We start from the raw sequence: 17,326 nt of genomic DNA on the forward strand, positions 1-17,326 counted from the left end.
ACTAACCTTAACGTAACTCTAAACTAACCTTAATATAACCCTAAACTAACCTTAATATAACCCTAAACTAACCTAAGTTTTCAACCTGAAATTAATGATTTTACGTTAAGGGGATTTGCTTTTTGTCCCCATAAGGGAGGTGAGTCCCCAAAACATGAGGAATACCTGGACCACACACACACACACACACACACTCACACACACATGCACGCACGCACGCACGCACACACACACCCTAAACTAGCCTTAACATAACCCTAAACTAACCTTAACATAACCCTAAACTAACCTTAATATAACCCTAAACTAACCTTAACATAACCCTAAACTAACCTTAATATAACCCTAAACTAACCTTAATATAACCCTAAACTAACCTAAGTTTTCAACCTGAAATTAATGATTTTACGTTAAGGGGATTTGCTTTTTGTCCCCATAAGGGAGGTGAGTCCCCAAAACATGAGGAATACCTGGACCACACATACACATACACACACACACACACACACACACACACACACACACACACACACACACAGCCTGACACACACAGATACACACAGATATCAGTATTCCTGAGAGAAACAGTGTGTGTTATCTGTCTGAAGTCGTCTCTCTAAAACACAAACACACAGACACACACACACCTCTTATCTGTGTGTTTGGTGTTTTTCTTCTCTTCCTCTAAAATGTGCTGCTAATGGGCCCCTCCCATCACCCATCATTTATTAATAACACACACACACAGACACACACACACACACACACACACACACACAGACCACTCCCTAAACCCTGACTGGGTTTCTCTCTGAAACATATCTGTGGAAAACTCTTTATTTAAGAAGAAGAAGAAGAAGTACACTGATATATCAGTTGAGGAAACAGTTCTGACTGGATGACGATGACCTCTGACCTACTGAACCAAACATTCATACATTTAATTTTTTTTTAAAGTCACCTGATCCAATAAGGAGCCACCTGTCCTGCCTCAGTACCTCTAGCTTCATATGAATCCTGTTCCTGGAGTTTACTTTACATATTCTCAGACAAAACAAACAACAAATTAAGAAAAACAACAACACTGAGTGTAAATCACTATTATTAATGTTGAAAATAGTAGTAGTTACAACATTATTCATCATAAAGAATCTCTATCAAGGGCAGCTTTGTATAAAACCATTATTATTATTATAGAAAGCATGATAACCAGTTTCATTATAATTTATTTGCTAGATGATATAAAACTAAATAAATGCAGATAAAAGTATTTTTATACTTTCTTAAATAGTTTTTTGGGGTTGAACCTCTGAATTGTGTCACCTGATAATAAATGAGGGATTTAAAGTAAAGTCTTAACGGATTCGATGGTACAAATATGTTTTCTCAATAAACTGTGTGAATTGTCCTGTTAGCGACTGAGCTAATGGCTAACTGACCGCTAGCTAGCTTGTTAGCTCAGAGAGCTTTATTTTTCCTCTCTAGTAAATTTTTATTCAATAAAATGGTGTCAATGGTGAACAAAATGTCAGGAGAAAGTCAACAAGACAGTAGAGACAAAATCTATTGTGGAAACTATGGTGACTGACGGGTTAGCGAGTTAGCGGTTAGCCCTGCGAGTAGTCACTACGTCTCCAAGCTTTCTGCTATGTGGACAAAAAAATATGTCTTTGTGGTTTGAACGCTGCTTTAATCATCTCTGTCAGCATGAAGTTCATTCATGGACAACTGAAGATTGTTATCAGAGTCACAAGAATCTGATGTTTGTCAGACACACAAACAAAAACAGTCCAGTTTGGTAAATCCATCAGTGTAAATAATCCAATTAGCTCTAAAGAAGAGATAGACCTGTTGAACAATCATTTCTGTTGCTTTTAATACATTTTTTTTTTTTTACCTGTTTCAAGTTTATAGTTCCTTATTTCCTGTTTTGATTATAAGGGCTTTTATTTTGAAAACTACACTTTAGCATCCACTGAAGAGGCATAAGGTTAGTATTCAGTGTAATACTGTAATATTAACGCGGTTCATGTCTTAAAGTAATTTTGAACTATAGTAACATTTTCTTACTGTTTGTTTAATTAATTTCCTGTTTTCATTAGAAGGGCTTTTATTTTGAAAACTACACTCTGGTACTTACCTAGTTCCTGCTGTACACAAAGGTAGAAGAGAAACAGTGAGATGAAAGTACTTAGAGAGAAAAATTTAATGTATTAGCTTCCCCCCCGAAAGGCAAAGGTTTAGTATTCAGTGTAATACTGTAAAGTAATTTTGAATATAATAACATTTTGTTACTGTCTGTTTAATTAATTGAGTTAGCGTTAGCTTAATGTGAGCTAGTGTTAAACTATGGTAAGATAGCTAATACGTTTTTTGTTTTGTGTTTTGTACCCAGCTCTTACGTTGGTTTTGGGATTGTCAATAGTTCAAGTGTCAGACCATCTTTCAGTTGAATAAACTACAATAAGATTGATTTTTTACCGTTTCTGCACACATTCTTCTATAAACTGAAGTTAATATTGTTGTTTCATCTTCTAAATAACTTATAATGATCAGCGTCGCCTCATTTCTACTGAAAGGAAGAAGAAGAAGAAGAAGAAGAAGAAGAAGAGGAGGCTGCTGAGCCTGACGAGTCTCAGCTTCTTTCTTAAATTACATCATCAGGTTGGACAATAAGAATCGAGTTTACTGCTGCTGATTCGGTTCAGTGTCTTTCTGAAGTGAAGATGTGATTAAAGCTGCTTCTGTGATGAACAGAAACAGAGCTGAGCTGCTGACTAACAGACACACTCGTCATTAATCACGTTATAAAGCTGTTAAAGGAAGGACGGAGCCCAGCGGAGTGGTGACCTCACTCATTAAGACTTAATGAGCCGATCTGATCAGCACATTTAATATGATCAATGATATCTCCATCCTGCTCTGGACGACATGATGGAGAGATAAAGAAAACTTATCAAGGTATGAATTATATCCACATTATATCCAGTATGAACAGGAGGAATGATTACAGCGAGGAAAACCTCTTTCACTGTTCATATGGACACCTGAAAAATGGTGAATTAGTGAAGGGTCGGTTGACTGTTTGCTAAACTCCGCCCCCAGTAGTTACTGTTGCTACCATAGATTGAATAAAAGAAGTGGACGCAGTCACTGTGATGTCACCCATTGGTTTGTGGATTACTGTTTTGAAGCCATCTTGGTTTTTTGGAGCCAGAAGTGACCATATTCGGACGAGACAGTGGAGCTAATCCGAATGTAGCTACAAGCTAGCCTTATCGGCAAGGTTCATCCATAATTCACTGTGATTGTTGTAAAGATTCACTAATTTTGCCTTATTTTTTCCTCTTCCTTTTCCATCACCTGACTTCCTGCCGTCCCTTTTCCTTCTCACTAATTGGTTGGCTGGCTCATTTCACCTGTGCACTCCAGTCCTATTCAAACACACTCCCTCACTGTCATTCATTCTTTCACTTCTGCACGGGGCGTTTATTTTGTTTATTTTGCACCACAATTTATTCTTAGTTTTGTTGAAACAATATTTCCTTTTTAAAGATATGAGAATAATTTTCTGTGTTCATTTAATCTTGTATTTCTTTTCTTTCAGATACGTATCCTGACCGATGCCCATCATGATAGTTTAACTCCTGGAACCCTCCTATTATATAGTGATATTAACTGGAATGCTAATTTTGGCTAACGAAAAACAGAAATGTGCTATTGAGGATATAAACTCATTGGAAAGTGTTTACTGAGGTAATAAATCAAGAGAGAAGTCGGGTCATTTTCTCACAGACTTCCATACAATCTGATTTCTTTTTGCAGCCAGTGGAGTCGCCCCCTGCTGGTCGTTAGAGAGAATGCAGGTTTAAGGCATTTCGGTATTAGCTTCACTTTTCAGACCCAGAGCCAGCCAGTTGGTTGCTACCAAGCGGCTAGCTCTGGGGCTGTAAAATGAAGCCAATGCAGAAGTGTCATAAACTGCAGTTCCTTGAATGACCACTTGAGGCTCCAAAAGCGAGTCAATCCCCATAGACCCCCATGTTAAAATGTCCAACTTTACAGCAGAAATAAACATGTTTACAGCCTGGTACAAACAACGGTTTTGGTCTCTGTAGCTAATTTCCTCTTTCATGACAACTGTACGGGGGGTGAATTTTTTTATAACTCACCCGTTTAAATTTTATTAAGCCGTAAAGTTCTGCATAATGAAGGACATGGCTGCTTTGAGTGACAGGTCCGCCAGCAGCTAGGTGGCTTGTTTCGCCTCTTTGACCATTTTTGATTGGCTGGGAGTTAGGCAGCGTCACGCTCTGCCAAGATGGCGACGGCCGGAGCGGCTCGCTTTGAGCTTCAAAACCGCTCTTCAGAAACCAACGAGTGACGTCACGGTAACTACGTCCATATTTTATACAGTCTATGGTTGCTACCTGTCAGTCTTTTTGTTGATAACGGCGGCAGATTTACCTTTAAATATTCTTACAAGTTTTTTGAAACAGTGCATCTTTGATTTCAGACAGAAGTAAACAACAGCAGCTTCTCACTTTTAGCTGATGATTTGCAGAATCGACAACTCAGATTTTGTTGAGTAGTGGAAGTATAAGGTAGCATAACATGGAAATACCCAAATAAAGTACAACTAACTCAAAACTGTGCTTAAATACAGTTAATGTACCTCAGTGAAATCTGTCAGTGTTCTGCTTTTAAATTAAACCTGAAACAGGTGAGCGGTCCTTCATTCGAGGACTGTTGCTGTGATCACACGTCTTGTTCTGAGAAGAAAAATTATTCTTAATTATCAAAAGTGACAACCGAACATTAAAAAGTCCATTTAATCACATGATGTGACAGAATTTAACTGCACAAGACGATAATTTGATCTGAAAGTCTCTCGACTCCCACAAACATCAGCAGAAAAAAAATAAAAACACGCTGACTGATGAAATTATTACTGAGACCACCGACACGTGTGTGTGTGTGTGTGTGTGTGTGTGTGTGTGTGAGACTCAGTGTGAGGCTTCGAGCAGCAGCAGAGACGAGAGGAAACTCATGACTCATCGCTTTTTACCGTTTATGATTAACGGTTAATTTGGGAGAGTGGCTCTATATATATATATATATGTGTGTGTGTGTGTGTGTGTGTGTGTGTGTGTGTGAGACACCTGTAGATGCTGACTGGGCAGCTGGTTAACTGGCAGCACAGTCTGACTCAGGCCTTTAAACACACACACACACACACACACACACACACACACACACACACACACACACACACACAGCTGTAATCAAATCAAAGCTTTAATCTTTAACGAAGCTAATTTGTCTTCTGCTGCAGCTCATCATGTTAACGAGCCTCACGTCCAAACAGGAGCCAGCGTTTAGCTCCGCCCCCTCCTTAATGAGACGGACTGATGGTTTGTGACGTCACAATGATTGACAGCTGCTCGATACATGAATGAACTGATCAATGTGACGTTTCAGCTTCTCCAAACAGGCGGAGTTAGTGATGTGGGGGCTGCAGGTAAACTCCTCGTCTTTTCTAACTGGGAATACTGGTATCGGCAGTGGTTGAAGAACTATTAATACCAACCAGTAAAAATACTGTAAAAGTCCTGCAGTCAGAGTTTTACCTAAAAGTGAAGAGTGACAGAGAGGAATTAGCTAACAGCTTTTAATTGTTTAATCTATAATTATTGATCATATATATATTATTTGTTATATTTTGTGAGCAAAAATCTGAATCTGCAGCATAAAATCAGATTACTGAACATGTTTTATCATTTCCTGACAAACTGCATGTACAGAGTTTACTATTTTCAATTAAATGGTTTTGAGTGAACGATTTTTCATCTATTTCCCCAAAAGCTTTGAAAATATTCCTCAACAAATGCACTATTTCCTCCTGTTTGTTATATTAAACATTAACATTAATATTACATATTACATATTAATATTACATAAATATTACAGTAACCAGTTGTTTTATTTAAACTACAGAGAGTTTTTTTATATACATACATGTACAAGCTGTTCTTAAAGCTCTTTAATAAGAACCAGTGAGCTCTGAGTTTGTTTTTCTGTCTCAGGTGTATTTTAATCAAGTGTATTTCCTGATAATGAAAACCTGTGATAACGGCTCTTTTGTTGCTGCTGCTGATAAGCGCTGCAAAGCCTGGATCATTGTTCTCCATTAATTAGTCTGTCCCCCTGCCAGCGTTTGATGGCTGACGGCGGAGCAGCAGGAGACTCGACTTAAAGTCACCTTACAAACGAGCAGAAAACCGTCTGATGCCTTGAGGTGACGACACGGTCGAGATTCACATTATTACAGCTTTAAAAGGTATTTTAAATTATACTTACATGAGATATTTATGGTAAATTCTAAGTCAACTAGTCTCACTTATGTGATAAACCACTAAAACACAATAAAAACACAATAAAACATGAGTCCAACTTTTCCATTACACTTTAGTGAAATCACACAAATATACAAACTCAGCAGAAGGCAATGGCAATGGTATAAAAACTGACACAGGCTATTACATGAAGAAGATTCATCATCATCATCATCATCATCATCATTACATTTTAACTCAGCAAAAATAAAAAATAAAAACAAGGCAATGGCAAATGGTATCAAAAAATGGGCCCTGACTACATCCTGGAAAGCGCTGCATCAAGGCGATGTGTGTTTCAGCGTTTTCAGTGAAAAAGTTTTTCCAGGCAGAGTGAATGAGCGGCGGCGGCGCCGAGGAGCGACAGGTCGGCCAATCAGGAGGCTTCATCGGCGGACCGGGAGGAAACGAGCGCTGTGATGTCACTAAAATATCAGCAGTAGTTGATGAATATTGATCGTTTAGACATTCATGGTCGTTTGGGAACCGTTTTCTCTTCAGTGAGATAATCAGCTTCTGGGAGTTTTAAATAAGTTTAAATAAGAGTCTAAAAGGAGCCTCGTCAAGGATTCCCGCAGTAGCCGACTACAGAAGTCAACTACAGATCCCAGAATGCATTGCTGCAAGAAACATCCAATCGTAGAGCTTCAGATTCTGTTGCTGTGCCGCTAATGTCTCATCAGAGTTACTGTATCTACCAGTTTCTGATGAGTAAATATTCATGTCAACATTCAGGTCATAATTACGACGAACGTCTGATGTGTTTGACTTGGTGCCTTAAAACTAAACAACAAGAAGTTTATCAATGAAGGCAATCGGAACCAAATTCATAGATATAAAGCTTAGTGATCAATGCTCAGCGATGTGAACTTTGACTAGAAATGTGAATCTTTTCATCCTGTACGACGTGAACGCAGCGTGATGGATGAAGTTGGGAGGTTGAACTTGTTAAAAACTCTTTGGCTGAATTCAGAAACTTTTGGATTTTGGATCAATTTTGGATCAATACAGCAGCTGCGGTGCAGATTGTTACCGACTGCAGAAACAAAACATTCACAACTCTGATTTTACAGCTCTGGATGGAGTTTTTTCTCAAGTTTTATCAGATTCATTGTGGGTGAAAGTATGTTTGGAACCAGCGACGACGTTGAGAGGTTTCATCTTCTAAACAAACAAAACTCGGAGGATCAGCGATTTGGTTCCTCGTAACCAAGACCTGACCCAGGACCCGAGAGGCCCTGGTCCAAGTTATATCCAGTCTAACTGGGTTGAGAAGTGTATCGTCCTCTTGGCTGGTCTCAGGTCTGTACACCAGTATGTCTTCTACCCAAGAGGATAAAAAAAAACCTCTATCGTCATCATCTGAGGATCTATTTGGGTTCTATTAGGGTTCAGGTTTGGCTGTCCTCAAGTTCCTGGTGAATCGGGACTTTTTTCCTTTTTAAAATGATATTTATGTCTGTGCGGTTCTGGTAAGTTTCCCATAAATTCATTTCAAAAGAAACTAAAAGAAACCATTAGAAACACGGGATTGAGGAACCTTGAAGGATCCCTTTTAGATCTCTTTATCAAACCACATGACTTTTGTGACATTAGTCTGTGACATCACAGCGAACCCATCGTATTGTGTTTAAAACGCCGCCCGGTGAAGCCTCGTGATCCGACACCTGAAGCACCCGAAGCGGCGCCTGAATGAACAATCCCATCCTGAACTAAGACACAAGATCCAGTGTGAGCGGTGCTTCTCAAGCGGCGGCTCGGAGACCCGAACAGGGGGGGGGGGGGCAACTTGGCGAGCTTTGGGAGTTTGGCGGTGCGTTTAAAGTCCAGGACGTTGTTCAGAAAAAGTGCTTACAGATAAAATGAATTTGGTGGATCCTGATTCCCGCGGCAGCTGAGAAGCACCGGCTCAGAATAATAATAATTATAATGATAGTAATAATAATTATATTATGGTACAATAAAGACATCTGACTCCCCTTTCGAGCTCAGTGGGGAGTCCAGTGATTCGCTGTTGCTATGGTACAATGAAGCCCGCCGCGATTCGCTGTCGGCTCGACTCGTCTGTCGGTCAACCAACCGTCGGTCAGGAGTCTGCAGGGGTGGGAGGGGCTTAACGAGGGCGTCATACAACTCCCATTGACTTCCAACGAGAGATCAGTGCAACGCCAATTAATTTCCAGTGGGAGGCAATGACACCTGCTCCTGAAGCTCCTCAACCCTTCAAATAGGGTGAGAGCTCATCTCCCATTAGTGCAACATGGTATAAACGGGAATTTTAATTCAATGAGATGATGTCCAATGGGAGACCACCGTTACCTTCTATTAAAAATGGCAGCTGTTCAAGAAACATTTGTGGAACTACTGTTGATTTAAAGTTGGAGATTCCTATAAGTCTAATCTTAAATCCAGTGTGAGAGTATTCCTGTTGCCAGGATTCAATAAATTTAACTTCCATTTACTTCCAGTGGGAGATTAGACATTAACTGGGGTGAAAGCTGATCTCCAGTTGATATAAAATGGAAAAATCTCTCATTGAAAACTCATGAAACCAACATTGATTTCGAATGCTAGGTTCCTAAAAATCAATACTGATGTCCAGTGAGAGAGTATTTCAATTTCCAGGGTGAGATCAATTTAATTTCCGTTTATTTCTGATTCCATTTTGCACCAGTGGGATTTTCTCTCACCCTATTGATTTTCAATGGGAGAGCCCCGTTTCCCCGCTGATTACCGTCCCCGCTCCCCATCTCTGCCTCGTCAGCATTAATCCAACGATTTGTACGATTCAAACGACTCGTCAGGCTGCGAGGCGAAGTGAGTCTGATGGATAATTCTAAAGCGATCAAATCGATCGATCTGGAATCAGACCAAACAATCTGATGGATCTGAACATTAACATGGTGGGAAACGACGGACCAGAACCTCGATTCGACCCCATTTTCCTCATTTTTTAACAAACTTTTAACGATATTTCCACGTCTCTTCTGATTCTGATCAACTTATGTTGATTCAATTGAAAGGTTTTAATGTTACAAGCAAAAACTGATCAATAAAAAAAGGAAACACAAAGTTCAAAGAGGCCTAAACTCTAAGATACAATTTAAAATGAAAATAAAACCAGTTAAAACTTGGTTTAACATCTTGGTGAATAAAACCAACAAGATTTTACTAAGATTTTACTTTTCAGTTTTTGGCGGTTGGTGGTCGTTTCCCAGCGTGCACATGGATATATAACATGTATGTGTGTGTTAATGTGTTAGAGTGTGTGTGTGTATGTGTGTGTGTGTGTCTGATGTTGAGTTCTTCTCTCTTTAATGCTGTACAAACTAATAAAATCGTGTACATCCTCCCACAATAAATATAACTCATTGTAAAAAATAAATTAAAAGAAAAAAAAAAATCAATAAATATCTCACCACCAGAAAAACTCTGAGCCGTCCATGTATGCGTGTGTGTGTGCGTGTGCATGCATGTATGCGTGTGTGTGTGTGTGTGTGTGTGTGTGTGTGTTTGTGTGTTTGTGTGTACAGACGGATGGACACCGCAGCTAAAAAAAACGAGGTATTAGTCCAGTTCCTATTTGTTTTGTGACTCTTCCAGGAATTAGACCTGGCCCTCCCACCGGCCTCTTCAGTCTCTGATACCTCCTCCTAGCTGTGTGTGTGTGTGTGTGTGTGTGTGTTTGTGTTTGTGTTTGAAGGATGATATGGATGTTAGTACGTGTGTGTGAGTGGATACAAGCCTGAAAAACACACACACAAACACACACACACACACACACAAACACACACACACACACACACACACAGCTCACTACCACAGTGGAAAACCATCCAGACGTCGATTTGTCCCGGCCGAATATAAACTGTATTATTAAGGTTTCAATTTTCTTTTTCCTCTCCGCCTCCGTCTATTTTGTCCTCCTTCTTCCCTCTTTTTCTTTCTCAGTGCACCCAAGGTCTCTATTAGTCCGAGATGATGAGAAAACCCAACGTTTCACTCGCTCATGAAATTTAAAAAAAAATCCATTACAGGGAGAAAGTTTAAAAATGTATTAAAAAGAATACTGCAGCGATGCTTCTATACCAGAACCAATATAATACTTGAGCTTCAGTTCTGATACCGAAACAATACTTTTATCAGAGCCTGATGATCCTTCAAACTAAAAGACAAAACGAGTCGTCAGGTACGTCTTTGCTGTCCAGAACGACCAGTCTGAGTGTTTTCTTCTATGGTTAAAGTTCAGTTTAGGCACAAAAACTAATTGGTTAAATAAACTACAAGAAAGATGTTGGTTGAGATTAAATGAAACCAACGATTCATTTTGGTTTTTAGACGGAGAAACTAAACTTTATTGACTGAATCCGTCCTCGTCTTTGCTCCTGATGTTATCATTCACGAGGCCACCAGACGTACTTTCAGGTAAACGTTTCAGGATGTTTTATGCTTTTTAAAGACTCGTGCCGTCTGTTGATGTCAGCTTTCAGTTCTTGATGAAGCTGGATCTTCTTCTGTAGCGTCTACTGATCAAAACCGATTAGAGACGAACTGGGAACAACGTTACGAGTGTGTCGGTATTTTTTTGATGGAAGTCTGATGCTCTTCTGTTACTTCTTCTCCACTGTATGACAACATTTCCTTCCTGTAATGAATATTACGAGACGCTGAGTGAAACGTTCGGTTTCGTTCTGTACTCGCGGTTTTCTCCTCGTCTCAGAGACCTTTCCTTCCTCGGCCGGTTTGATGAATGACGTTGCCTCCGTCTTTTTCTCCCTGATCAGTATTCTCCCTCTCTCCTCTTCCACTCCTGCTCTCAGTATTCTAACAGCGTCTCCTTCCTCCTCCTCCTCTCCCTTCTTCCTCACACTTTAGCATGCAAAAAGAGAATCTGACCTCCTCTTTTCATCCTGCTCCCTCCTGTGTTCTTCTCTAACATTTTTTTTTCTCTGCTCTGCATTTGAAGAACACCAGGTTTTACTCTTCTTCACCTTTTCTGTACGAGAGAACCTCCTCTACATCCTCCTCTCTCACAATCCAACAGTCATTTCTCCTCATTTTTCAGCATGCAGAGGCGATTCCCTCCTTTACAGTCTCCCCTCAGCATCCGCTCATTGCTCCTCCTCTTTGCATGCAGAAACAATCACCTCCTCTTCCTCCTCCTCCTCCTCCTCCTCCTCTGCATGCTGACAGGAACTCCTCTAAACTCCCATTTCATCACTCCGACAAAAAAAGGTAAATCCCAATCAAAATGGCGACAAGGAACACAATTAAAGACGACGCGCTGAATTTTCCTCGATTCATCACGTCTGTCGACTTCGAGTTTAAAAAGCAATCTGAGATTTTTAAATTTTTTTCTAAAAACGAGATCCGATCCGAGATTTCAAACGCGTCGATTGAAGATACCGATCGTGCGATTTAAACGGGGCGACTGTTAAAGAAAAAGATTTTTAATTGAGCTGCAGATACGATCAGTGATTTAACGGTTGAGTTTCCACTGCAGCAGCAGGAAAACACACACAAACACACACACACACACACACACACACACACACACACACACACACACACACGCAGGCTGGATGAACAGTGGTATTGGTATGGTAGTGGCTTCCCTCCCTGTTCTATAATTAATCATCTAAAAGGCAGTCTTATATCAGGACCCTCTCTCCCTCCTCCTCCTCCTCCTCTTCCTCCTCACTCGGGTCCTTTTGGCCCCAAAGATTTAAACGACAGTGAAACAACAGCAAGAAAGAAAAAAAGGTGCTTTGTAGCTTTATGGCATAGCAGAGAGCCAGCAGAGAGACGCTTCAGCTGTGGTAGAACATTTTCAGACGACACACCTTTCTTTCTCCATCACCTCAAAGATCTCAAGGTGTCTTTTAGTTTCTATTTTCCACTGACGTCATATGATAGCAGATATGTAAATCTGGACGTACTAATTAGCAAATTGTGCCCACTGATTGTTAAACTAACGTTTTAAAGATTAAGTTTCCAACAGATTCTAATTTTTAAACTGCTGCTGCCTTGAAATTAGTGTTAGAGTTTCTGTGTTAACAATATAGTGACACTGCAGTCTGTGATAACTGTGATAACAATCAGGTTTGGACACGTGTTTATTCTGTTATTGCCATTTACCTGAATAACTTCAATCTTGCATTGATTGCCAACTTGTGCACAGATTTTTCACATCCATTATTTTTTTTCTACCATGTGATCCCCAATGAAATATTTCTGCCAAACGTAAAAATCATCCATCAGTTTTAAGATTTCCTTCCTTACAGGCAGCCATTGGTTTCACTTTATCTGGATGAAATTCAACCTGCAGACAGATAATCGATCACAGTTTAGTAATGTTATCATTGCGCAGTCGCTCCCACTTATGGCGACCAATCGTCAGCTACCAGAAAGCACTGCATGGTGCTAACGTGATCAGCAGAAACTGTTTTCAAAAGATCAAATTTCGACAATGTTACACATAAACGTATTTTATATATATATGTGCAGTTGTGAAAAGTGAAAATGTTCTACCACAGAATAAAGGTGTGTGGGGGAGTGAGGTGTGCAGCGTTGCCATGTTAACAAGTCCTGCATTTAGCCATCATTTATATAGAGAATTAGAGCGTTTTCACACCAGCTCAGCGTCTTGACTTGACTTACAGTTGGTCTGAACTCAGGTACAGATGTCGGCAGGTTGGACCATCCAGGTGGTTCAGTATTAGAAATGTGCACCCAGTTGTTAGCTGCAGGATTCAGACTGAACTGGCAGAGTGAAAGCACACTCATTCATCTTTAAGATGGAGCGAGAGCACAACAAAAGCTCATAAAAACAAAGCTCCATCCATAGCTAGACATGCAACAACTAATCCCCCCAAAACACCCCCCAAACCTCCTCCAACACACTTCAGTCCTCTTCTCTTCAACATCCCGTTTGTTTTTCCTCCCTCCTCGACATACAGAGCTGACATTCAGCTCGTTCAGGTTTGAACCAGAACAGACTCATTCAGTCCGGTTAAATCCGGTTCGATCCAGTTCAGTCCGGTCTGGTGTGACGGTGTGAGGATGGTGTTGGTTTAGTCTCAGTCTGAACCGTCACTCCGGTTCCTGGCTCCCTCTCTTTCTCCAGACTCTGATGTAGCATAACGTTCAGCTTTATACAAGTTCAGCTCCTTAAAATCCATACTGTCAAATCCACAAAGTTCTTATTACATGTTAACATTTCAATATTTCTTTTTTTTACTTTCTTTTTGTATTCTTTTTTAACTTTTATACTTTATCATCATTATTATTATTATCTTTCTTTTTTTGTTGTTTACAATTATGGCCACAAGTCTTAAGAGTTCTTGAGTCCGGTCCGGTTAAAATCCATTCCGGGTTGTTTTTGATCCGGGTTTGGTCCAAGGCCGGTCCAGTTCTGACGTGATCCGGTCCGGTCTTTACATGGCACTGGGCTTGTAGCTCTGCACAGTATTTTCCCCTGGGCACGGTTAGCATGGCGCTGTAAAGCATGGCTGTATGTGGGTGTATGTGCAAGGTCCGACGATAAAGCCATCTGCACCAACCAGAGTTTACCGACTGGTGCTGAATCCAGAACCCGATTCCGGGTTTGTCTGGTCCTGAAAAATGCCGGTCAGTCCACTTTCAGAAGTTCCTTAAACTTCCGCAACAAATTGCCAGTCAACCTGCTTATTTACAGACCTTGTCTGTGTGCCTGTGCTGGAATGTATTCAAAACGTAATTCTGTATTCGTTTCTATTAATTTCTACTTAATTATTCACAATTCTGGCGAATTCCACAGTCTTGATTGGTCGGGCAGTACATTACTAAAGAGTCTTCCTGGCCAATAGGAGGGCCAGCGGCCAGCATGACTGACCAATGACAGAGCAGGGTGAAGGGGGAAGGGGAGAAAAAAAATGGGGCTTAAGAGGAAATAAGGGAGGATTGAAGGGAAAGGGGAGGATAGAGGAGGAGATGAAATGAAGGAACGGGTAAAGACGTAGGAGGTGAAATTCTGATGAGTTGAGGATGGAAGGAAAGGAAAAGAGGATGGAGGGACGAGAGGACAGGTTCATGGACACAGGTACTGGTCGGTCGGTAGGCATCGGGCTCAGTGTGCTGTGGTAGAGAGTGATTGTCCAGAGAAAAACATCGAGTGGTTATTTCAACAGCAACTTAGAAACTTCTAGATCAAGACGAGGCTTAGCTGAACAGTCCAAGGTCAAGTCAAATTGTCTCAAAGAATCACTTCTTTTTTCCTTCCTTCCTTTCTTCCGAGGATGAATTCAACATCTTTCCAGACTGAGGACTGATTTCAAGGTCAAATTAAGTCGTCCGTTTATTTGGGCATCAGTTTATTTGCTTCCTTCTCCTTCGTTAAAGCTTTAAACCTTCTGAATCATTTGCAAACAAGTTCAAGTTTGGGTCAGATATTCCAAACGAGGACTTTGACGCTTCCTTCTTTAAATCTTGACCTGAACTTCCGATGGTGAATCCGCACCCTTCCAGACAAGGCAAAAAATTTCAAGAGGAGGACAAACAGTCCAAAGTGACGACATCATTGAAGAGGCTTCAAACTTCTTCCCTAAGCCTTGACGTGACCTTTTGATATTAAGCCCGGATTCATCCAGACTAAAATGAGGCTTTTAAGGTAAGGTCACATCTGGTTGTGATTTTAACGTGACCACCTGATCATCAGCTAAAGTTCTTGATCCTTTAGACCAGAAGAAGCATTTCCAGGTGAAGTCTGTCGCTTTGACAAACACTTGACTTGACCTTTAGCTCTTCAACCTAGCGTCTAGTAAGATCCAAACCAGGCTGAGAATCCTGAGGTCAGGTTGATTAGTCCTCACGCAACATCTATTGTTTGGTGAAACCTGACTCAGTCTTCTAACACAAAGCCTAGTTTCCAGATCTTTCCACAGCCATGTCCCCCTCGTTTTGATCCCTGCTTAGTGAATTTAAATCCAAATCCAAACCGACAGATGCATCGAGAAGGTTTGTTTTTTGCCCCAAAATGACTCCTTTTCAGTTTGAAGTCACGTTGTAAATGTATCCAAATCGGTTTGGAAACTGATTTTCTGCCCCAAAACCCACCAAACGGAGGTAGTTGGGGTCCCAGCCAGCCGGTTAGTCAGTCTTCAAGTCAATCAATCAATCAATTGACAAATAAATGACTGATAGATTGATTGCTAAAGGGCCGGAGCTGTGGCTGTCAGTTCGGTCCAACACGGAGCAGTTCGGCTGACTGTTCAACAGTTCAGAAAAACAAAATGCCCTCACTTCCCCCTCCCCCGTTCTTCTTCCCATCCCCCCCATCCATCTATCAGTCCATCAGTCCATCCGTTCTGCTCCTCCTCTCAGCTGCTTCCAGACATCAGGTTGATGGCTTGCTCCAGTTTGTGCCTCAGTTTGTGTTTGCGACAGTACCCGTCCCGGTCCAACGCCGTGAGGATCTGCAGAAACACGGGACAGATGTATGTAACGATGTGCATAATTACACATAAGCAAAGGCATAATTTCACTTTATTCCATAATAAACAGTGGAAAATGTAGTTCAGTCAGCTCCTGCTGTCTATTTTACTACAGTTTTAAAATGAAAGAATACACTTGATTAAAACAAGTCTGTTTTATATGTTTGTCCTGAGGACAGGCCTCTGGGGGTCATGAATGTGCTCTGTAACTGTGAAGGTCATTTGCTCATTAGAGTTCGGCATTTTTAGATACTAGACCCTAACCCATGGCTCTTAGGATGGAAATGTCTTGACAAATACTGAGAGTGGATTGCAATGACATTTTGTACAGACATTCATGGTTCCCTACACTAAGTATCCGAATGACTTTGGTTATCCTCTGACTTTTCATCTTCCACCATCATTAAGGTTGACATTTGTGGTTTTTCTGTGAAATGTCTTGGTGGATGAGTGTCAGCTAAGGCTGCAACCAATGATTATTTTCATTATCAATTAATCTGTTAGTTATTCTCTCTATTAACTGATGAGTTGTTTGGTCTATAAAATGTCAGAAAACAGTGAAACATGTTTTCTGACATGTTGAAACATGTTTTCTGACATCGCTGTTTCCCAAAGCCCAAGGTGACGTCCTCAACAACTTGTTTTTTCCTGACCAACATTTCACAACCTAAAGATATTCAGTTTACTGATCAGGCTGCCTCCCTGTGGAGGTCCTCCAGGCAGGTTCAACTAAGGGGAGACCCCATGGAAGATCCAGAACATACTGGAGATTGTACATCCCATCTGGCCTGGGAACACGTTGGGATCCCGCAGGAGGAGCTGAAGGATGTTGCGAGGGAAAGGGATTCCCTGACTACCTTGCTTCACCTGGCTGAACAGAAATCTTGATTTGGACCAAAGTGTTGGATGGACCAACTGATGGCAGTACATCCATTTGAATGATCTCACAGAAAAACTGATCCAAACTACCATTATACACATTTTAAAATAACCTCTGTTTGTGCTGTATTTTCCCTCTGTGCTGACTGCAGGCTGTCTGAAGTCATTGGTTACTCTCTGGCTATAGAGCAGAGTCAGAAATTAATGGGGCCTCTGGGCAAAATGCCCTTAAAAAATATAAAATTGCCCTTGGAATTGGAATGACGGGGTTTTTAAATGCCCTCGTAAAACAGACAGTTAAACTTTTGCTCTGTATTCAAAGTGATGTTGAACTGTGATGTTGTTACGAAACATTGTGTTTATTGTTTATGCCTTTGAAAACAAAATATGCTTTAAATGGGTAAAAATACTCACTAGATCCCAGTTATAATCCCAGTTAGAGATTATAACTGTGTGAGTGTTTTTATCCATTAAATGTTGTTGCATTATAAGTTCAGCTGCTCCCTTCAATTTTTTTAATAAGAGTCATTGAATATTGGTCTGTCATGCAACATAGAACTAAGACGTTTCCCATTATTTGAT

The 17,326-nt window shown here is 40.6% G+C and overlaps 1 protein-coding gene across 3 annotated transcripts in view; it reads right to left on the reverse strand.

Moving 5' to 3' along the window:
- Positions 1–6,448: 6,448 nt before the first annotated feature.
- Positions 6,449–17,326, reverse strand: part of plxna3 (plexin A3) — a 144,127-nt gene continuing 133,249 nt past the window's right edge. For 2 of the 3 annotated variants that reach the window (XM_067593451.1, XM_067593452.1), the window contains exon 38: positions 6,449–15,847. In XM_067593451.1, the coding sequence (XP_067449552.1) occupies positions 15,752–15,847 (96 nt within the window). In that variant the 3' untranslated portion in view covers positions 6,449–15,751. The remainder of the gene's footprint in view (positions 15,848–17,326) is intronic. The other variant, XR_010928774.1, reaches the window with a different exon arrangement.

Source organism: Thunnus thynnus, chromosome 6, assembly GCF_963924715.1.
Source record: "Thunnus thynnus chromosome 6, fThuThy2.1, whole genome shotgun sequence".
Lineage (NCBI taxonomy): Eukaryota > Metazoa > Chordata > Actinopteri > Scombriformes > Scombridae > Thunnus > Thunnus thynnus.